Source organism: Falco naumanni, chromosome 6 (assembly GCF_017639655.2).
Source record: "Falco naumanni isolate bFalNau1 chromosome 6, bFalNau1.pat, whole genome shotgun sequence".
In the NCBI taxonomy this organism is placed as follows: Eukaryota; Metazoa; Chordata; class Aves; order Falconiformes; family Falconidae; genus Falco; species Falco naumanni.
In genome coordinates this window covers 55,102,283-55,126,543 of record NC_054059.1, presented here as the reverse complement: position 1 = coordinate 55,126,543, position 24,261 = coordinate 55,102,283, and the positions used below count along the sequence as shown (strand labels likewise).

At 37.1% G+C, this 24,261-nt stretch overlaps 1 protein-coding gene across 2 annotated transcripts in view; it reads right to left on the bottom strand.

Annotated features, from left to right (window-relative positions):
• Positions 1–2,015: 2,015 nt before the first annotated feature.
• MED23 (mediator complex subunit 23) overlaps positions 2,016–24,261 on the bottom strand; it is a 40,460-nt gene continuing 18,214 nt past the window's right edge. For both annotated transcript variants that reach the window (XM_040597973.1, XM_040597974.1), the window contains 18 exons: positions 23,557–23,700; positions 21,921–22,066; positions 21,095–21,340; positions 20,785–20,927; positions 20,019–20,193; positions 18,184–18,347; positions 17,034–17,158; positions 16,369–16,574; positions 15,268–15,448; positions 13,361–13,531; positions 11,889–12,105; positions 10,868–11,104; positions 9,270–9,435; positions 8,211–8,283; positions 6,873–7,087; positions 5,927–6,047; positions 3,813–3,944; positions 2,016–3,094 (listed from right to left, as the gene is read on the bottom strand). In XM_040597973.1, the coding sequence (XP_040453907.1) occupies positions 2,921–3,094; positions 3,813–3,944; positions 5,927–6,047; positions 6,873–7,087; positions 8,211–8,283; positions 9,270–9,435; positions 10,868–11,104; positions 11,889–12,105; positions 13,361–13,531; positions 15,268–15,448; positions 16,369–16,574; positions 17,034–17,158; positions 18,184–18,347; positions 20,019–20,193; positions 20,785–20,927; positions 21,095–21,340; positions 21,921–22,066; positions 23,557–23,700 (3,036 nt within the window). In that variant the 3' untranslated portion in view covers positions 2,016–2,920. The remainder of the gene's footprint in view (positions 3,095–3,812; positions 3,945–5,926; positions 6,048–6,872; positions 7,088–8,210; positions 8,284–9,269; positions 9,436–10,867; positions 11,105–11,888; positions 12,106–13,360; positions 13,532–15,267; positions 15,449–16,368; positions 16,575–17,033; positions 17,159–18,183; positions 18,348–20,018; positions 20,194–20,784; positions 20,928–21,094; positions 21,341–21,920; positions 22,067–23,556; positions 23,701–24,261) is intronic.

Below are 24,261 nucleotides of genomic sequence, written 5' to 3'. Positions count from 1 at the left end.
TCAAGTCCAACTGTTAACCCAAGACTGTTAACAGGACAATAGCAGTACAGGAAACTGAAGGGTTCATCATGAACAAAAGAAAACACCTGAGCATAGTTCTGTTAGAAACATGGACAACAACAGCAACCAGTATGTTTTGCTCCAAAGTTAGCTGCTGTCCAGAAATTTGGCTTGCTATGCTAATCTCTTGCTATGCCCAGGTAGAATATTCAATTATTTTTAGCTTAATAGGCTGTTCAAGTCTTAATAAATATTCTCTGTAAAAGTCAGATGAGGTGGAGGAAGCCTGTTATATTGTGTCTATTCTGGCTACCTGCAATTTAGAATACAAAAAACCCCAAACCACCAATGACCACAAAACAAAACAAAAGCCAAAACCCAAACTCCTCACTATTCACGGTGCTGCAAGTTCCAGCAGAGTGCCAAATGCAGTACTTTAAATTGTAAAAACCAGCCATATGACAGTCATAATCAATTACAAACACATCTGAAATTACACTGGAATTTTGTCTTACTGTGCTAGTACTTTAGAAAGTGAATTTGGTTAAGTGAATTTTAAAGGGCATATTATTTCACTCAAAGCATTGTTAAGAATTAATTTTTAGACCAGTACTGCTGAAGATGCAAGCATAGATTTTAGCAGAAGAAATACCTTGTTGCAAGGTAACCTCCTCCAAATCAGGGCTAAGCACCTCCAGAAACGAGGTGAGTTTTGCAGAGAACAAGCATGCATGCTCAGAGGAAGAGACAGACTTCCCTTTGCATTCTGTAATACATAAACCACGTAAATCACTAACTCTACCACCTACGCAAGGGCTCGGTCCTGATTCACAGCACTGTTGGTGGGATATAGAGCCTTAGAGCTCTGAGTCAAAAGTTCAAATGTAGTCCAGTACTGATGGAACACGTTTTTCAATGATTTACTATTGCCAGCCCAGCTGTGGCAAATCAACTCCACATAATGCAAGGCCAGTGTATTGCAATCAACTTCTTAACTGCATGAGTGGTAAAGAACAAAACTGAATGAGACAGCTGTTTCTGTACAACATTGTTGCCTGCCATTGCACTAAAGAAGTTAATTTCCCAGCCCTACTAAAGAAAAGAAAAAAACCAACACTAAAACCACCCAAAGCTTTAAAGAAGTCCAGTAACTCTCACGATTTGCTTCTCAAGACAGGTATCTAACTTCCTCAATACTATCAATGAACTTCCAGTGACTAAACCCAGGTACTAGATTATTAAAAGGGATGCTCTGGGTCCCACATCAACACCAAAACTACTTAAATATGAAATAAAACAATTTAGAAAAATAGCTGTGGTGTTAGGATGAGCTCAGAACATACAGGCAGAACAGCTACGAAACATGCTGTTTCTACAGGCTTTTCTATTCGTGTACTCCAAAAACTATTTAAGAAGTAGTCTTAACAGAGTTTCACTGCTGACGGAAGTCGGCAAAGCCATAACCAGACTTCTGCTTCTCAGGTCTGCCCCAGAAAGCCTATGGGAAGGCCCGTACAGAAAGGTCACTGGATCTTTGGGGACCAACTATGTTCATCAAGCCAATGTATTCGAGTCACATGACTCTGGAATGGAATACAAGACCTTTTAAAGCAAACATACAGCATATGACATGCAAATATGTTTTTCTGTCAGACTACACTCATTGAAAAGCACTCAGTTCTCTGTTACTCTGATCACATTTGGTGGAGTTTAGGATCCAAGTACAATACAAATGACAGCAGTTTCTAGCAATCCAGGTTTGCTGTCCTTCAAAAAGAAACAGAGAAAAAAATTTCCACCCATTGAATCAACAACTCCTTTTCATAACTTAAAATTTTTAGAGATGTAAATCAGACCTGACCCTTACTAATCTGGACTCTATTTGTAACAGGTTAAAATTGGCATTATTGTAAATCTGATGGAGAACTTGGACATGGAAGTATACTTGCTATGGTCAATCCTTATGCTTAAGGTAATGGGCGTAGAAAACAAATAAGCTTAACAATACTAATGCAGTCTTTTAAAGTGTTTTTTTTTAATTTAAAAATTTTGTCAAACAAGGTAAGTATTTACAAAACATTGAGCCTTTCAATTCTGTTATCAAAACCTGCTGAACATAGAACACATAAAACTTAAAGTAGAATATTCTACAAATCTAAAATAAGATATCAATAAAATTCATGTGATTGACTTAAAAATGACCCCATTTCCCAAACAGGAAAGATAAAATACGAACCAGCAGAGCTTGAACTGGATATGCAAACTTCCAATAGATTCATTAGAGACAGTCTCTGAGTAGTAATCTAACAGACTAGTAATTGATGCTAGATCAAACCCATTGGTCATCTGTTGAACGTAAACTGTACATACAAAATTTACAAATATTTTCAAAAGCTCATTCTTAGTCTTTGGAAATATGTTATAATTAATTCAATACAGTTGATGCAATCTCTCTGTCTAGGAGCTTTTCTGTATAAGGGTGTAACTTGTCTGTCCAGAAGAGAAAAAGAATTCAAATTCTTCTGCGGGACAAAAAGATCAGAAATTTTTAATAAGGCTGAACCCAAATTTTAAAAGGCCATACATGGAGTGTCCTTTCATATAACAAACAGGAAGAATCCAGATGACTCAAATCAGGACAGGGAGCAGGACATTGTAAAATCTTCAGAAATCCACGTATTTTGCTTGCAGAGAACCTTTACTCAGTGCTTTCAGAGAAAGGCAATATATACCTCATCTAGTGTAAGAAGACTGGCGTAGGTATAGAGTTAGCTTCATTACACAAAAGAAAATGAAGCAGAGATCTGTATGTGGTTCTCCTTCCTTTCATACAGCATATGAGATTTCAGATCAGATGCTGTTTCACCTTGATCAGCAACAGAAGGGAGCCTTCACATCAAGGCCAGCTGAACACTTCATTTCACTGTGTTACTGGCAAAGCAACATTAACAGGCACTTGGCTAGGCTGTTGTGCTGGTGACCCGTTACTGAGAGGTTGTTGTGGAACAGCAGCTGGTTCCATTTTGCTGATGTGTGTTATGAAGCGTAACCGAAGCTTCAAGGCTGGTCTTAAATTACAAATTATTTTCTCAACCTGATTAAAAAAATGCATAAAGAAATAAAGAAAGAAATGCACTTGGTAAAACAGAAGTATTTTGACTTACGTCACTACTGTACACAAACATCATATTAGCACAGTGAAAAAAAGAAAATACATAGCAAATAGTAATATTTATGTCAATAATTTATTTACCATGTTAACCTTTGGACCTCTTCTGATAACTAACCTTAAAAAAACACCTCTCTGGTGTTACATTTATATACCAAAGCTTTGAAAAACAATTCACAAAACTGACACTTTGAAAAGCACATACTGTTATAAACTTAAATTGGGTGAATGATTTTTCACTGAGCATGGATGCATTCTTACTTTTGTCATATGTCAAGTTATATTAATGGATCAGATATGAGGTAAAGCTTAAATTATGTAGATTGAAATGAGGAAAAGTTATGAAACATACCATAGCTTTATTTCTAGCAATTGCTTTAATAATAGTACTTAAAGCACCCTCAAGCTACATTTTAAATTTCAGACTACAGAAATTAATCTTGAAATCTGAGATACCTACTAGTCTACTGAATCTCAAGTTTTTAAATGTGTAGAAGTGCACCAACTTCCTAATTTGCATATAATGACTAGTCAACCGTTAAGCATTTTGTTGGACTGCTACCTACGAGAATAGTTCATACAAAGATTAAACTGCTACGTGGGAGGAAAGATATTAAACTATCAATATCTACTGTTTACTTACTTGGTCTTTCACACTGTCACCTGTAAACATATACTTCATATGATACAAGAAGTCACATATAGGATTCATGTAGTTCAGGTGTGAGCTGTACTGATCTGCATTCAGGAGCATCTCATAAAATGCCACTCCGATCTGTTTGCACAGACACAAAAAGCACCCCAAATGAAAACAGGTTTTAAAATTCTTTAGCTCAGAAATACAGTTAAACAGTGCAACAAATACTGCTTTTTAAGTATCTGTGATTCCTAACTATCTTCTTACAAGGACAAATAGGCAGGTCTAACTCATCCCATTATGCCCAATTAAATGATCCCATTTTCCCAAGTTAACTTCTGGTGAGTGCAATGATGGTATTTTGGTACATGCTACGTAATTAGTGCTTAAATGTCATTGACTGCAATATGGTTTAAAGCAAGTGCCTACCAATTTCACAAAAGTGCATCTTAGTAAATAACTAGAAGAAAGTTTAGCACAAGATTTGAGTCTTTTAGAGAGCAGACATTACAGTTTACTGCATTCAGCTTGTATCTAGACTCCAGCAAGGTCTTCTACAAATGCATACAATGCACTCTCTAAGAAGAGCTTACCACTAGAGCATTCAAACATACTTAAGGAAGTGTTGTGTGCAAACATATGTATGCCTATGACCATTTAAAGATGGCACTGTGAAAACCTGAATTTTGTGGCTGGTCACTTAAGTCACAGGATAGCTGCTGTCTACTCTGAAGGTAGCAACTTCTTGTGATTTCCTCACACCAAAATCAATTCCTTGCAAAGAAAAAGGAGTGGTATGGGAATGTTAAGAAGCATGGAAAGATGACAGCTTTTTAACTTTTTTTTGTATTTTGGTTCAATGCAGGCACAGAAAAAAATCATTTCTGACAGAGGAAGGAAGAAACCAGTCAAAGCAATAGTTACTAGCAATTTATAGTACTATAAAGGAATCTATAAAGCCCCAACAGTACTTTCTGTTGCTTACCAATACTTTTATTCAAGCACTGCTTTAAGAAAAAAACCTTTTTGCAGTTACTTTTATTGTAGCTTTAAGACCAAAAAACCCAGACAAAACCCATAGAAAAAAACCACCACAGAAAACAAGATTTCTAAACAATTAGATACATATTTTCTGTTTCCTACTTCCAAAGTATACTTACAAAGAACTAGAAAAGGCTGTAACTTGGACAAAACTCGAGGAAATATGTAAACAAGTAAACAGAAACACTGCCATAAGATTACTTAACTAGCTGATCAGTTTCATACAGTATCCTGCGTTCATGATATATCCAAAAACACGGGAACAAAGACTTCTCCCACTGTGTATGCATCCCTACACTTTTTTACTTCTTCACAAAACAATGTATTCAAACCAAGTATTTTAGAAAGAACTGGAGGGTGGGGAGAGTTGCAGCATGGGAACTCATGGGGACCCAAGAAAATTAATAGCGAAGTCCCCTGTACAGACGTTGGTAACTGGGAATGAAAGAGTAATCAGTAGTGGCAATAGACCTGTATGTTATGTTGGTCAGAATCTGGAGGGAGACAAGTTGCATACTTGACAAGCATGCTTTACGCATATTTACCAACAGCATAGATATTTAAAGACAGAATCCCAAGTTAAGCTCTTTTTTCCAGAAGGGTCTCTGCTACATGCCGTTCTTCAGCTCATCTGCCTACTGGCCATCTCCATCTCTCTTCTTCTCTCCTAACCTTATCCACATTGATAGGTATGTAAGAAACAGCCTGTGGTCCTCCACCCTCACAATTCACCTCTTGCATACTTCCTTCCTTTGCAGAGAAGCTTTTAAAACAGAAAGTCTGATGCATGCAGTCTGACAGCCAAAGAAAGCATGCACTGCTTGCTATTTTTGAGGCTGTATTTCTTTTTTGGTAAAAAAAGAAATCTATTTTATCCTTGAACCAAGCTGACAAGATAGCAGTTAACTGGGTAGCTGGATACTAACGCAGCAATTCAGATCCTTGAAAATACTGTTTAATTTCTATAGAATTTAATTCTGAATGTTTATCAAAGACCTCTATCAGATTCTGCTTTGTAATATAATTGCAAAGCTAAAATAATATATACTGTATAAAGTATGCCAAGAGCTACACTTTACCTCTATCATGCATCGTGTCCTCTCCTGCTGAAACCGTTGTAGAAAAGGACCAACAAGGTGGTAAACGTAGAGTAACTGGAACTCTGTTTTCACTATGGGTATCAACACTTCTGTGAGGAACCTGCAGTATTTCAGGACACTTAATACTTCAAATGGACTTTTTCCCCTACCCCAAATTCTAGCCAAAACATCACATTCTCTTTCACAGATTTGGGCCTTCATTTTAGAAAATACCATGTAGCTCTGCAAATATCAGTTATTTCAAATATTATTTATTTCAGTGAAGCTCCAGAACATTTCCAGGCAATGATTCTGAGCTCAGTAGAACACTACGCACAGTTAAAAAGCTGTCCTCTGACATTTTAACACTAGCCTTAAATCAAGGTTCAGGATTAATTGAGGAATATATCAAACCACCTTCATTTTTGTTCAGTTATTTTAAAACTTAGTAACTGAAGTCTGTAAGTTCTGTCATTAACACAGCCCTGGCAAAAGTCTAATCTTCTAATGTAGTGGTATTTTTTGCTTGCTTTAATGATTAAGTGGACCACTACCACATCCTTCAGTCAGCAAAGCATCTCAACTTGCAGTACAGGGTACTTGCTAGAATTAAGGATACGTTTACTGATTATAGTTGATGCTTTAGAAATATGCTACAGTCAACCGTTTAAGAAAATTTTAAATTAATAAAAGCATAAAAGCTAATAAAGATTAAAAAGGCTCATTAAAGTTAGTCACACTCTAGATAAAAGCCCCAAACTTTACAGGTAACAAGAATTATGTCAGTGGAAGAGCGAGCTGGAAAAGAACTTGTGAATCTATCTGGTGAGTTCTGGAGCTCCCCTGTACATATTTGCTGGTCTAATGCTACAGGTACAGCTTTGTTATCTATAATATGCATGGAATTTAAAAGAAAAAGTAAATCATCAAATACCATTACACCTACTTAGGAATGAGAGAAAGCTGTCCAATGCTAGAATGATGCCAGACAGCATGTGCCAAAGCCAAAGTGTAGCTACAACTCATCTCAGAATAAGACTGGTGACATGCTGTGAAGTCAAACAGCTGGAATGGGTAACCAACCCACTCTGTCTCTGACGTCAAGCTGGGACTGTTGATAACACTCACAATGCGATCATGAAGAACAATCCAGTATGGCTCCTGGAAAAAACAGAAAGTTGGAAATGCTTCTGAAAAGAACACCACCTAAGACAATGCTTCCTCAACTCTTTTTTTACTATTTTTTTCCAATTTTTTTACTATCTTTTTTCAATACTACTATTTCATTTTTAAAATGTTTTAAACTACATGGTGGCTTATAACCCTGTCTGACAAACATAAAAATTAAGAAGCACAATACAGAAAGCATCCGTGGTAGTGGATGTAGCACACTCAAACGTGTGGCACTATCAAGACATGTTTCACTAATTTAATTATTTAGGTAGCTAACATAAAGGTAGTTAACATAAAGGTCTCCAAAAGAAGCAGAGCAGAGGCAAAAAACCTTAATGTAAGGAGACTGATAATTTTCTGAGTGAAGGCACAAACAGATGTGATGGAAAAAGGTAGATGGAAAATCCAACATGGAAAAAGGAAACAACAAAAAGATACAAAAGCCAAAGAACAGAGATGAAGATGCAAGGAAACAAGAATGATAGTCAGCAGTATTATAAAAATAATAAGGATTAAATCCTTATTGGTTTTTTTTCCATGTTGGGTTTCTTCCAAGAAAAGGAATCATTTTGTTGTGGAAGAGAAGTCATGAAGAAAGGATAACTGTTGCACATAAAAGCAACAGGTAACAGGATCAAAATTACTCAGGCAGTCCTAGTCCGGTACCAAGTGATACACAAACTCTAATACTGCACACATTTGCTTTTGAACTCTTAAGCACATCTCACTGATGTGATTTAAGAGATACATGATGTGCAAGTGCAAGCATTAATAGAAAATTAGCTTTGCAACAGAACCCTTACAGATCTTTTTACTTCATAGATCCAGTTCTCAATACTACAAACTTGGCATTTAACTATGTTTTTAAATAGGAGTGATTTACCTCTTTTGATTCTAGCCTCAAAACGTAACAGAAAATCTGGTCAATTTTTCTATGCTGGAGGGGTAGAAGTTTCTCAGACATGCAAGCAGCCTTCTGATATATAGCTCTATGCAGATTCTACAGACGTTGGCTATAAGTTCTTACAATATACTGTATAAAGATGATAGACAGTACATGGAAGAGGAGATTTTTTTTTTTTTAGTGTTAAAATACAACATATTGACTCACTGGTAGGGCTGTGATAATTAGTCCAATTGCATTCATCCAAGCTGTGATATTCTCTCTTGGCACCAGGGGCTGACTAGAGACAGAGAAAAAGAAAAGAAATGCTCTGAAATTCACAATTGCACTTTGTGCTTCTGGTGCACCTAAAGACCCAATGCAAAGAATGCTTCTCAAGTTGAGATAACCATAAAACCACATACAGGTACTTAGGAGAGCAAACAGACAGTATAAATGCCACTCTGATGTTGCTTTCAAACCTTTGTTCAGGCATGATTTTCTGTTAGTAGCATGTTTTCTTCAAAAGCTGTTATCACATTGTTCTTCCTGCCAAACAGGCTTCAGTGCTTGAGGGTGGCTTGTCCCTTTATTGACTTCCTCCCTCCATGTGCTCCAAATAGAGCTAGCAATAATACATTACTAAGCTGAATGAAGCCGAAATCAAATAATTTCAGTTTGTCATTGCTCAAAGATGGCATTTGCTCACTGCAAGAATATTAGGTTCTTTCACTTCAGTTCTTTTCACAGTGGCTGAGCAAGAAACAGGTCAAATAAATGCATCCTGACAAAAGGCTAGCCTTGGCACACCACTCTGTTTCAAAGTACCTCTCATTTTACATTAGCATCAGGAGGATTCAGAGTCCTGCCAATGCTTCCTGCCCCTTCCTTTGCATTCAAAGATGCTGTGATATTAACTGATGAAATGTCCTCCTCCCAGCACAGCTGAAAGGACAACAGACTATTTCCAGCCTCTCTGCCACTGAACCCACTGGGTAAGTTCTTAGTGTATGTGAGGTCTTCCCTCTATCTTTTAAGGTGATCAAGCCAAATCAACTGCTCCTGAAGCACACAATCCACTACAGCACTGAAATCCAACACAATTTTTCTGCTTGATCCCTATAGCCTTGTTTGTCCTTAAAACCCACTTTTCTCTATAAACTTAAAAGTATTTATACTTAATTAAAACCTTAAAAAAACCCTAAGAAAATGAGTATCACAGAGTACCTTAGCAATCTCTAATTATGTATCATATATTGTAGAAAACAATTTCAGAGAGCCACATACCTCTTCAGCACAACATTCAGTAGTGCATTGCCTACATCCTTCCCTGGAACAGCCAGTGCCATAAGCTCAACACACGTAACATGGAGAGCATGGGCAGCTGGGTTAGGAAACTCGTTGAACCTCCAGTCACAATTTGGAAACGGACCGGGTGATTTGCCTGCCATAGGTGACTGATTAAGGAAAAAAAAAGCTGCCCCAACATAGACTAGTGTAAGCAGCACACTGCTTAAAATATATGTATATATATCACTCATACTAAGTAAAATTGAAAGGTAAGTTACCAAGAGCAAATAAAACAACCGCATTTCATACAACTAGAGACATATGGACAAAAGTATGAATACAAGGCAACGTATATATAAAATACAAGACACTGAATCACTGAAGGATTGCATGCATACATAGCTATAAATATACTACACACACAAGGTCATGCAGAGAATAAATTTCACCAGTTAAGAGGTGGAACAAAACAACACCAACCACCTCACTCACCATCTGCTTCCAAGACAAGAAAATAAAGATAACAAAAATTTTCTATTTTGCATAATCTGAAACGATTAATTTGCTTTAGTATAAGGTCATCTAGCAGACTTCTAGGGTGACAGTTCAAGCAAAATGAGCACCTGCTTTGTCTCTGAAAATATTCCACTTTGCCAACCAAGACTAATTCATGTGAGCTACAGATAGAAGTGATCTCAAAACACAGTTAACATTTGCATAAGCAACCCTGCAACCCCACAAAAGCAGGGATTTATATAATTTTAGCTTTCTTTAGAGAGACCTAAAAAACTTCTTTGAAGTTACAAATAAAAGAAAGGCAAATTCAGGAAGTGGAGTGAAGAAAGACATATCGAGAAAGTTTGTCAACTCCCATAACACTGACCCAGAAAGAAGACAACATCCAGGGAGATTCCACTAGTGCTGTTCTCTAGAATATAGCTGCGTGGGTTCACCAGCTATTTACACAGGAAATGACATCAGCTGTAGTCATAACTGTAAAAGCTAAAAGGAAGGCAGCAATTAAGAAAATGTAAGTTTGTGTTAGAAATATAACTTCTAGTTTCTCCCTCCTAAAAACCAGAATCTCAGCAGCTGCTAACAGCACATATACCGACCTTCAACTAGACACAGCTAGTTATATACCATCTTAAACGTGGCACTGCTTACAATATTTTTTTTCTTAGTAATATTGATAATGGCATTAGAAAAAAGTAACCTAATTTTCTACATGTTTGTAATACTCATACTTTGTATCAAGCTGATTTTATGTGGCAATTAGAATTCAATTCAGAATGCACAAACATCAGTATTTGTACTTGTAAGTGATGCATTAAAAGTGAAATATTTATACAGCTGTACTGTACTTTGCTTTTGCAATATCTTTTAAGATGTTTTTACTAGGGCTGCACAGTCCTTGTGTAGAAAATAAAGTACACTGAAGTCATCTAATATGAACTTAGACTGATATATGCAGCTAAAGACAGACTCCAAGCTTTATTTCACATCTGAACAGACAGAAATTGAGAGCTTTGTATTTTGATGAAATGAAGCTATATGACATTGGCACAGCTTAACGTGAACTTGAAGAAGGATATTGTCTACTAGTCTTCCAATGAGCTTGCAATAGTAAGTGTCATCAGGAATCCATGGATTGTCTTCTCGGGCATTCATAGCACATTTGAGGTAAGTATCACTTAGACACCAGCCTAATGGGCGATTATCTTTGAGAGAGCCAATTATGGCATGAACAAGTTTTCTCTTGAGGTTTGTGCGCTCTCTGAGATGCCTCTCATAATAGTGAAGAGTGTTGTACAGGTAAGTCACTGGACGGTCTGCCAAGAAAAGGAAAACAACAAAAAACAGAAATAACTTCTAGCAGCGCTGTTTATGGTGGCAATTAAAATAAGAGCTCTACAGGATTACACTGCATGTATTTAAAAACTGCACATGGAGTTGATTCATGTTCATTATTTCACTAAACAACACTAATTTTCCTTTGTCTTGTACATACACTTTAATGTGTATGCAGAAGGGTAGAAGTCAAGCAAAGAAAGTCAGTATTACTAACAGATCATATCCTAATGATAATACTAATATATCTGTAAATTAAACAGTCTAAATCTTCTCTTCATACAAAAGTTAGTAAATAGGAAGAATCCAGGAAAGAATTCACAATAAGGAAAGAACATTGTAAATTGTCTGGGCGTAACAAAGCAATGACATCTATACGAAAACTTATTATAATAAGTGCAGTTACAGAAGTGTTAAAAAAATCAGGTTATTTGAATCTTAAACAAGAATACATGAAGGAACAGCTTTTTAGCTGTTTCAGTCTTGGTATCAGAAAGATTGTTAGGACACAGGTCCACATACTTACTACTAGAAGGAAATGAAAGGGAAATTTGTGAAGGAAGCATGAATTAGTAAAAGCTACCTGAATAAAAGCAAATTCACTGTTGGTAGGCTGAAATTCACTATTGTGAAGCGAATGTACTTCTCTATATGCTGGGCTTAGAAAATAGGAAAGGATTAAAAACTGCTGAGCTAGTAGATGATTATCATGAAGAAGAGAATGATCACAACAGGAATAAAAGTATACATTCACAAATAACTTACCATGGAATTTGTATAAACCTCCCAGATGATCCAATAAAGTTTCTAGTGATTTGGACACTGGAAGCAATTCCAGGAATCTATGGATTACAATGTCAAACACTGGCAGAAAGCGCAGGCATACATTTCCAAAATAAATTGGTAGGTATTGGGGCTGGATCTGAACTGGGGGGTTGACTTGCTCTGCCAAGCCTTCAAAATACAGCTTTTCAGGATATTTCTGGAGGGAAAGAAATCCAAGAAAATCAAAAGCTCTCTCCTTAAAAGCAGTGCATTAAACATTCAGCATCTACATTACTTTAAAAAGACACTTCATAACCCTCATTATCATATATGAATGCAGTGAGACCAGTTCACTGTAAAGTTTACTGAAGAAAATTCAACTCTAAGTGAAATTATTTAGTTATTAGACTAGTAGATAACTTTTTCAGAGAAAAAGAAAAAGTTTCACCACCACTCAAAGCAGGTGTAAGAGAACATTAAGCATCCCAAAGCAAAGCTGAAAGCAGCCAGTGCTTAAGTGTCCTTGTCAACAACTTTAAGAGAAAACTTAAGCGAAATCAGCACTACTGAAAGTTCATCATTCATCATATACTGAATCAGAACACTGAGAAATAATATGCATGTAATAACTCCCTGGGAATGAATTGCAGTGCACGCAAATGCCAGATGATTACAGCTGAAGGCTGAACTTACAATGTTTTACCCGTGACTGAAATTTCTATATGCCACAGTGTCTCTAGTAACTGTGCAGCCATGTCAGAGCACTTCCCAGCCTAATATAATCTGCCTCCCTGCTACCCTTACACTTCGAGACACTGTACAGCTACAGCAGAGGGCTAATACAGACCGAAGAGCTTCTGGATCAGAACTAGATCGTATGTGTTCAGCTACATGAGAGTTTGCTTCTACCTGTTTCATCTCAGTGATTATTTATCTTTTGACAGAACACTCCATTGGTAGGTACATCCTTTTCCAGGCAGCAGAAGCCACCATGTTTACAGCAGCATTAAAATCTCAGCACTTCACTTCCCTAACGTAACAGAATATCATGTTCTTGCCACACAGGACATGGAAGAAGCTTTAATAATTACAAGAAAATGTCAGTTTAACTATTGTTATAGCCATAAAACAACAGAAGGAAATACCCTCTCCCTGATGCGCAAAAACTGTTCTAAATGAATTTCAGCAAACCTAAGAAATTTCAGAAAGATGAGATTTAGATGAGGAAGAATGAATCTCCAGACAACTTTTCAGCTGCTTCTGTCTTCGAATATCACTGCATTATAATTTTAACATTATTACATAATCAGTGATTATTTTTTTAATAGATATCAGCCCAAGTAAATTACAACTTACTAAGTAACTTCAAAAATTGACAGAGCTGTCTTGTCATTTACAAGATAAAAGACTCTGTGGCTGATCTCAACACCACAGAAAGTATTAGAGTAAAGCAATTTTCTTAGCTTTGTTACCTTGTGATAACTCATATGCTTCGTATGCCAGTCATTCTGCAGCCAGTGCTCCGGAGAATTCTCCTTCACAAAATCACTCACTCTGTTTCGAAAATCGTTAGGCTTCAGTAACAGTAATTGAATTATGAAGTAACAGACTTGAGCTTCATTTCCTTCATGACTACGCATAGCCTTAAACAAAATGGATCAGAAAACATGGAATTACAGTTGATGCTGCTGTCAACTTTATAACCTTTTTGGCTAGCAAACTTGGCTGCGCATCTGGTACAGCCACACGCAAATTCACACTGAACATTCAGTCTTTCAACTCTATGTTTCAAGTGAAGTCACAGAACAGAGGCAGGTTCAATCATCTATGAAAAGTATCCATAATCATATTTTTTTACTCCATAGGCAGAAAGACTTACAAACTCCCCAGCGATAGCACATTCTTCAAGAATTCAGGCTTTTAGCTGTCAGATCTTTTACTGAAAATAACTGATTAATGATAATTAAGTTAAGGTTGCTTCAAAATTCTGGCCATCTGACATGTTTAGACTTCAGTTTGAAAACCAAACTAAAATTCAACCAACAAGCCATATATTTTAGAATCTCATTTTAATGTATGTAAAGTATAATTACTGAAGGAAACCTTAATTCTCTCTAGGTAAACTCTGCTTTATATTGTAGGATAACCTGGAAAGACAAACAATACCATTTCTCTCTTATTTTTCTGATGCAACAGGCTGAATTCTAAGCAAAGGATGCATACTCTAATGGATACAAGATTTTCCATTTGCTTCTGAATCATGGTCAGAAATTGTAAAATCACAGAATCATTTCGGTTGGAAAAGACCTTTAAGATCACAGAGTCCATCTGTTAACACAGCACTGCCAAGTCCACCACTAAACCCTGGCCTTAAGTGCCACATCTACACCTCCAGGGATGGTGATTCTACCACCTCCCTGGATGGCCTGTTCCAGCGTTTGACCACCTTTTCCATGAAGAAATGTTCCTAATATCCAATCTAAACCTCCTGGTGCAACTAGAGGCCGTTTCCTCTTGTCCTGGCGCTAGTTATCTGGGAGATGAGACCCACCCCCACCTGCCTACAACCTCCTTACAGGCAGCTGTAGAGAGCAATAAGGTCCCCCCTGAGCCTCCTCCTCTCCAGGCTGAAGAACCCCAGCGCCCTCAGCTGCTCCTCAGAAGACTTGTGCTCCAGACCCTTCGGCAGCTTCGTTGTTCTTCTGTGGACACACTCGGGTACCTCTGCGTCCCTCTTGCAGTGAGGACCCCAAAACTGAACACAGGATTTGAGGTGCGGCCTCACCAGTGCTGAGTACAGGGGGACAAACATTTCCCTAGTCCTGCTGGTCACAGGATTTCTCATACAGGCCAGGATGCTGTTGGCCTTCTTGGCCACCTGGGCACACTGCTGGCTCATTTTCAGCCAGCTGTTGACCAACAGCCCCAGGTCCTTTTCTGCTGGGCAGCTTTCCAGCCACTCTTCCCCAAGCCTGTAGCATTGCATGGGATTGTTGTGACCCAAGTGCAGGACCCTTCACTCAGCCTTGTTGAACCTCATTACAACTGGCCTTGGCCCATCAGTCCAGATCCCTCTCTAGAGCCTAAATAATTGCATAGCTCTGAGGTCAGAGACCCAAAGCACTAATAACAACATTTAATGACACCAATTCAATGGCTGTCATTAAATAACCAAAAAGCTTCCGCTGAAGGACTGAGAGAACTGTAAGTCTTCAAGTTTTATGTTGCTTACAGAAAACTATTATTTTACTTCATTATTCAGTTAGTAAAGAGTCACTACTTAAAGCTAACGCATTTTTAAAAAAGATTGCTCCTACAAAAGTGACTCAGCAGACTCTGTGTGAAAAACTGGCATCTTATCTTCTAAGGCAATACTTACCAAACACAGTATCAACCTATCCAGTGTCACAATGTTGTATTTCCACACCATGTCATTGAGAATCTCAATACATTTATTGAGCTGCTGGCCTCCTGCAGAGGTAGAGAATTCATACACCAAGAAATCTGCAAATGTCCTGACATGCGCCACCAGAGCTCTGGCCCCAATTCTTTCTAACACTCTAACAAGGAAGAAAAAAAAAAGCAACAAGCAATTGTTACTGTTCTTACTACATATTTAGCTGGTCTATTTTTAGTTAGTGGGTTTTAATACAATTGTCTTTTTTTAAAAAAAGAAAAAAAACAAACGAAAAAAACCCCCGACAACTCCCCTCCCTTTATTAAATGAACTGAAGAAAATTCCAAAGCAAAGCAAAAAGTCCTTAGAGCAACAGAATTCCAGTCTGGTTACTAATCAAAAGAAATGCTTCAAGCACACCAATTCTTATGTATCATATTCTGCCCAGAACCCATGCTTTAGTTATGCGTTTTTAATTATACACCTCTTAGGACAATCTTCTGCAACTCAACTTTCCATAGCATTAAAATAATGGTACTTCCTTATTGCACAGAGAAGTAACACATGTTATCATAAATATTGTTTTAAAGACCTAAGAAGGACTGAAAACAAAGCATCTATCACGGCTGGAGGTGATGCTATTACTACTGAGAACAAGTAAAAATACTGTAGGACTACTAATTCTATAGTAAGTTTTCATCTTAATCCAACATTTGTTTTAAAAAACCAATTATTTGGCCTTTATTCATCTACAAGGTGAAATAAATAAACACTTTATATTTTCTGTTTACTATTTCACATTGCCTGAAACACTGCCATTATAAGTAACATGCTTAAATCACACCTCATATCCTTGTCTTTTACCAGGAAGAATATACACTGCAGATCACTGTGTGGTGCAACCAGTCTTCACCACTGCACAATTATGATGAAATGCTTGCTAATACCTAGCTCCACTCCTTTTTCCCATGTTTTGCATTAATAAAAAAATGTACAAATCAAGCTGTTAATGCACAAAGCGTATGTCTCAGAACACGGCATGTTGCTGTAGTAACTTTGAAACAGCACATCTTTTAAGCTCACCTGTAGCCAATTTGATTAATGTGATCAGTGTCTAACAACATCTTCCACAGAAGACAAAGGAAAAGTGGGGGTGAACCTTGCATAGAAAAGTGTGTGATTATATCATTCTCATTGGTCATAGACTTCCACTTTCGGTATTCTTCTTCCACATTCTTCTTCAAGTTAAAACGGCTTTCCTGAGGTACATTATTCTGCTTGAAGAATACCTGAAATAAAGTAGGCTTTTCTGTGACTGAGTGCCTAGAAAAAAACATTCGAACAAGCAAACTTTTGCCTTATGAGTTCCTACTTCCCTGTTACAATACAACCTACTAGACAGTGCTGTTGCTTCACCATGACACCACAGTGATTTGTCGCTAACAAAGCTACATGACAAACTGCCACAAGAAAAAAGGCTCCTCTGACTTTTGTAGTTTTTTTAAAAGATCCGATTTACCTTCCACCAGAATTATCAGTTGGCCAAACCTGGCCTTAGAATACTCAAAGTTAATACATTTCTGAAGAAATAGCAATGTTACAATCATGCTGCATTTTTTTAGGGACTTGAGATTAATGTAGTCTGGACAGGACAAGAATCTCATCAACTACCAAAAGGCAAAGGATCTCATTAAGAGAATATATTCTTTATATTTCCAATTATAAAATCATCAGTTTGAAACTATTACCTGCAGAGGAGCTGGAAAACAGCTTAGTGTATGTGATGCCCAGTTATGGGGAGTAAAACTCATGATAGTCTGCAATATATCCTTGCACCAAGTTCCCTGAATTGAATCAGAGCCTGTAAAAAAGTCTAGAAAATGGATTAATGATATTACAATTTCACATTTAAAAAACATTCCTTATTGGTATTCCTTTTTATGCTATTAACAATAAAAAAATATTTTTAGGTTCTGAGCTAGAAATAAAGCAATCATGATTTAAAATTTTATATTTAATTTCCTATCATGACAGTAAGACAAGCTTTTGCTGATTAACTGATCAGACTTTAAAAAAAAATCCTCAGGAAGATAATGATGATGAAATTGCCAGATGCCATTTTATATTGCTTTAAAAAGTCTGCTCAGCAGTACCCTTCCCAATTAAGCTGTGGAAATAAAACAGAAGCCTCATCCCCCTAACCCCAGTGTCGACAATGTTAAAGGTTGAGCAAAGGTTAACAAATAAAAAATCTAAAACAAAGAAGCCCTTTCCCTTTCAAATCACCTCCACCAGTTTTCAGTTGTTTTAACCCTCCAGCAAGGCTCCAGACTAGAACCATAAAAAAGGAGAGAAAACATCACCCTCAAAGCTAATAAAAACCTGACCCATGTCATTGCACATTGTTAAAACATTTGAACACCCACCAAAAGCTTCCCCCTCTCCCTTCCCCAAGAAAGCAAACCAACAATCACACAAATTTTTCTTAAAGGTATTCTCTATAGGGGGTGGATTCCACATGAGCAACATACTTGCTGTGAACATTCCTTTTTTTTTTTAAGGCATTTTTTTTAATGGCATGTATCGGTAATCAATCCAAACACTTAAATTTAAAATAATGAAACAAACTACAACAGTAATAAAAAAAACCTAGTCACACTGTATCTTTGTATAAAAATAAATTTCTAAACAACGTCTGATTTCACTATTGCTATAATAATAGCTTTTTGCCTAAAAATAAGTAATTGGAAATTAAATTTACACTTTTTTCAAAACCAGAAGAATATGGCATGTGGTTTATGACTTGGTCATTTCCATGATATTCTCTTAAACAGTATTTTAGAGAAATGGCGTGACCACAGATTTCACTTAGACATTATCTCACAGTACTGCTATTACCTGTCACATGTGTTGCCCTTGCTAGAGTTAAGATCAAAGCCCTGTTGAGTTCCTCTGATTCTGCTGAAAGAACTGTTTTGGGATCACTGAGGAATCGTGTAAACTGTGGTTGGACTTCTGAGCTGCCCAACGCTGTGATTAGCCTTAGAGCAGTACTCTCAACACTGAAAGAAGGAAACAGTCCAGTTAGCAAATAATGTTCATATTGCTGCTTCTAAGATTAAAAAAAATACCTATTTTTCCTTTATCTTCTGCTTTAAATAATACAAAAATATTTTTTTTTGAAAGCGATGCTCTTAACTGTTTTGAAAAGTTTACTTTTTCCACTGTTAAATAGTTGATAACAAATTTATTAAAAGTACTTTATTTTCAAATAAACCTCTCAAAAGTTGATTTAGTGAAAATTCCAGGTGCATGGCCCCTGAAAAAGGGCCTTGAGTCTCTCCAATTTAGAGCCCCCCACCTTTTTGCTATCTTTTGAACATCGCCATCTAAACAAGGATACACAGGTATGTATGCAACAGATTAAAAAGGCACAAATAATGCATGGGAAGTGTCAAAGCTAACTATCACCTTGAAGCAGACAGCGCTAAATTGTCCTCATTAAAGAAGTGAGGAAGTACTGCTTTTGATTAAAAGCAGTTTATTTTCTAGTGCTCTAGTTGGAAGTGCTTTTTACACCAGGTAGTTTGAAGTAATTTCAAAGACTTTCATAATATTGTGGTTTTGAAATGCCAGAGCCATAGGTTAAATTTACTCCAATCTAGCTGCATGCAGTGCTTACCAAAAGTCACTGCTTAACATCCATATTTCACAGACTAAGATGACAGAAAAAGACTTAGGTGAACAAAAAGAGCAAGACCTTGAATTTAAGGAGAAACTTGTCTTTACTTGTTCTCTCTATTCTTGATAAAGGATAACCAGCTGAGCAATTTGAATTTGGACTAAAAAATTACTATGTAATTAGACTTCTTTGACATGAACTGATAATAATGAGGTTGCTCTATCTCCAACACATACCCTCACAAGAAGTATTCTGCTCTTGTGAGTGACTGGATGCACTTATCCTCAACTTTTCTACAACCAGCCACAGATTCTACATACAAACTGAATCTCATACTCTTCAACTTTGTTAACAGTAAGCTAAAGTCAAAGCTCTTCCCTACAATTTTCTGCATATCAACTCTAGATCTTCTTTAATCAGCTTTTCTGTCTTTCTTGTATCCAAATTAGTCATGGTTTTATGCATGGTTTATACTGATCTAAGACCATACGATGGAAGCAGAAATACTTTTTTCTCCATTCAGGTACACGTATAGCCACCATAGGTTTGCTCCAACTCCTTTAAAGCTACAGGATAAATCAGATTATTTCTCTGATCTTACTGAAATTTAACTTCACTAAAGAATTAAGTGGAACCAGCTTAACTCTTGAAATTGAATTAAACATCCTCTACAGGAGTAAGCAAGTGCAGTCTGACTGGCAGACAAGCCAATCACTGTGACTACAAGTAGCAGACGTTCCCTTTATCTCCAGTGCAAGAAGCTCAACAATTTTCCGACACTTCCTGACATGACTGTTCTGGTGTGCATTCCTGTGTTTTGACCCATGACACTGCTGCCATGTCTGTGGAAGAGGCTGCCTCATGCAACTCTGCGGAGTACTACCACACTACCTGAAATGTGACCTGCTGAGATACAATTTAGCCAAAAAACAATTGAGCTACAGAACTGAGAAGTACTTAGGTCCCAATTAAATGTAGTTCTCACACAGCCTTCCACATATGAGGAAGAAGGAATCTGATACTACAGTTAAATATAGTAATCATCACTCACCACAGATGAAGCTGGTTCTGATTAGTTTGTGGCACAGCAGCCAAGGAATGAAGATGGCTGAGCAGCTGAACTCTGTAATGAGGCTGGATGTGGTGCATCCGATAGCTAAACATTTCCAGCAGAGTATGCAAAATACCCCACGCATGAGACTTGAACACTGTTGGCAGGAGCTGACCTTATGAAAACGAGTTTGTAAAGTAAGTTTTCCAAGTGATTACACTTTAAAATACAAAGTTTTTTAAATAAAGTTTTGTACAGAATACACTGTGGATAGACAGTTATATTAGGCTGCAACATAGATATTTGATTTGAAAACTGTGTTAACTCCAAAAAGGGTGTGTGCAAGTGCTGTCTGAAGATGCTGTGAACATGTAGAGCTCAGTAACTTCTTACATGAACATATACAGCAGCCATGCAAATTATTTTAACAAGTGCAATTAAGTATCATTTGCATCTCATTAAGTAACTTCGCTTATGATTTTCCTTTAAAAGCACATTTTTGCACAACACAGCATAACTAGGAAGGTCCTGACAATAGAAGTGAAGGCGTAAAGGGACAGCAGCACACTCATCTGAAAATTATTGTAGCATTATGATAATGATTACAATGTCTTTTATATTAAAATAATTTATACATGTATTCAACATGTTGCATCATTAGATCTTAATTTTTACTATGAACTCTAGTTGCCACTGAAAGAAAATGCTACTGAACAAAAGGAAGTGGGAAAAAAAGAGAAGAAAAAAACAAGGTTTTCTTCCTTACTGATAAAGCCTTTGATGCCCAAGGACTCTATTTCCATATAAACCAAGAGGCGACTATAGGTTTCCACAAGAGCAGGAGCCAAGGCCACACTAGATTTTGCATGTGCCAACTTGATTACCCTTGTAGCTATGCTATGAATCAGGCTGAGGAGAGAAAGTATTTTTCAATTAAAAACAATAACTTGAAAGGTAAGAAATTTATTAAGTACAATAGATCTATACATGACATGTCCAGAGACAGAAAAGGTTTCCTGATGATAATTATCTACACACAGATTCACAGGTTAAATAAAGCTAGCTGCATACTGTACCTCATTTTGGCATGAACAGTGAGCGAGTCCAATAGGTTCATTGGCAAGGGGGTAATAGACCCTGATGCCATACAATTAGTCCCTGGAAGAGGTATTCTCATGTTGCCATTTCCATAAATAGTCTCTACGAGTACACCCATTGGCAAAGTGAAACACTCTGAATTGGTTGAGTAAGCATTGCACAACAAGGCAATCTTGTAGTCATTCATCTGTAAGCTTTTATTTCTTAAACTCTGTTGCAAAAACCTGAGTGACAAAGAGATTAAACATTAGGTAGAAAGAAACAAGAAAAAGAACACACATGCATTCCAGGAGTACAGCCACAGTAACCCCACTCAAAAATCCACTGTAATATAGTAGAAAACCCCAAATATTTATTAATTGCACCACATCAAAATGACTACATCCTATGCCATAGTTTCACTATGTTACAATTATCCTATATCAGAGAAACACCTCAACAGAAAAATGTACTTTAAAAATCACCTTTCCAGACAAAATTTTACTCAATGTGCTGCTTACCCACATTTCCATACAGCAGCATCATAAAACAAAACTGTCAAATTACTTTCAGGTGCTCCCTCAGTAAAAAAGATTTATTAGTCTGAGATGTAATATATTACTTCCATTATCTGTACGATAACAGCATTTCACTTTTTATGAAATATTTTGACTTTGAGCTTTCTTTTTGAATTACTTTATTCCTTTGATAACCCTTAGACAGTTTGTGATCACACAATACATTCTGAATACAGACAGACTTGGAGCTTTCTATTCCATTATGTCTTGAGACAAATAAAACCACAATGAAACCCCCAAAACTCACTCATGATGAAGTTTAAGAGAATGAGGAATGGGAATCTGTAACTTGGAGTTGTCACTATGGGCCTTCCGATTCAGATGAATCCAAATACAGGTCATTGCAAAAGCATGAGTTGACTGGGGTTTGTTAATATCAGGTACAGGAATACACTAAAGAAAGAACACACGAATGTGACATATTGCATATATTAATGAACAAAACCCCAACTTAGATAGCCAGAATTCACAAAGTCAAGTTTCCTTTTTTCTGACTTGCAACACCATAAGCAAAGTATTTAAAGAACAGATTCTACCCTCATCTGTGTGTGCAACTCTAAATTAAGAGCTCTGGAAGACACCTGGACCTCAGTAATTTGGAAAAAAACCCAAAACAAAAAAATTAAGACCTCAGAAAATGGAAGCTCACCCTTAGAGTATCCAAATTCAAGACATACATAGTTGCGAAGCATATACTTTTACTCTCAGCCTCACACTTACACATTATTCCAAAATCAGTTATGGTATGTGCTTCTATAGTAGGCAGTCAGTGGTTCGCCAGTATTTTCTGAAAAAATCTAACTTGTCAAGCATCACCATCATACTTAAAAGATTAATACACTTCCTATGAAAAGGAACAGATACACCCCAAAACTCAAAAGGTTTTGGCTACAGAGTCAGATATGTTACTGCCACTGGAAAAGGTACACTGGCTCTCTCCTTTGGCCAGCATCCACATTTCTTTCCCTTTGGTACAGTTACTACTGCACAGGCACCACTGGCAGCACAAGTGAGACAGCAGCAACACATAATCAAGGGAACGATCCTCTTAAGAACAAGAGCCATAGATAACATTTAAACTGCTTATTTAATTGAATCCTCAGAAATGCCCTAGTCCCACAGACATTTTAAACAAGTGTAACTCAGAGCCCACCACTACAGTTAAATAGTCCTGTCACTCTTCCCATATTTTGTGCTGAGAAAAGGAATTGCAAGCTCATGAAACAAACTGTACTGAAGAATTTCTGTGGGTCAAAACTAACTTAAGAGGCGGAACAAATTGCTACATATCAGTTTGGTACACCAAACATTTGTGTTTATATATCTACTGACCCAAAAGAGAAGGCAATATGACAACAGCAAGCAACCAGGACTTCATGCTGACAATGCTGTCACAATGGAAGTTTAAGAACTTCCTCTAACTCCCTCTTCCTCAGGAACCTGTGTTCTAGAGGAAAGTACAAAGCACGACTAGCATTTGATTTGCCACCACAGAATGAATTTTAAGGAACCATGAATACAAAATCGTTTTAAAGTGTCTTGGTCAGTTCTTTGCACCTTAAAGCGTGTCACAGTGTATTATTCTGTTACAGTTACAGATTTAACAATACAATTCTGTACTATTCTTTAATAGTATCCTCAGTGCTTTAACAAGCTCTTCCAAACCTTAGTCAAACCAAAATCAAGGAAAAGATGTTAACAGAAGTCTTTTTTGCCCCTAAAACCATTGCACAAATGCGGTTACTGGAAAAACACAGCTAGAAAATCCTGAAAGTCTTCATTTAATTATGAAGTCTCTGTCCAACTACGCAGCAACTCCTATTGGCATATGGGTCTCAAGTTGCATTAAAAATAAAACTTTTAATTTCAGAGAGAAAACTTACTTCTTTCTCAGGATACAGGAGGTCAAAAAGCTTCATAACTGGGAGGAAATCTGCCAGTGCATTCTTCTGAATGCTGCCAGAGATGAACTGGAGTAGCACCCACATCAGATGGTCTCTTCCTTTAATGAGACCACGGCCTGCCAACTGTCAAAAACACTCAGTAACAGACAAATATTGCATGCAGAAGAAAAATTGCTGCAAAGATTCCTATGAAAGTAGAAGGGCAGACTAAAACAGTTCCAGTCAAGACTACTGGGAATTGTGTAACAGGGCTTAGGCAGAAATGCATGTTGTATTTTCAGAAAGATGGCAAACAGGTACATTAGTTGAAACAGAGAAACAGACTCCAGGAGGGCCACAACAATTACTGGTAAGATTTAAAATGTGTTTACCTCTTGAGGATCACCATTTTGAAAAAGTACCAACTCTTAAATATCGGACTTAAATTGTCACCTTGTAGCCCAGTACAGTATTGTCATTGCTAGCAGGCGGCCAGGGTCTATACTAGCTCTATAAAGAAAGTCTCAATCAGAACAACTTGGGCTTGCTTCATCTGGGCCCACCTGGGTTTATTTTTTTGTAGTTAACCTCTTTATCTGTAACAATTCTCTATTAACCAGTACTCTAATCTTATCTATCTTGCTTTAGGTTTAGATCATATTTATGCAACTGTGTTGTATAGCATCTATTGGTTCAATAGTTCCT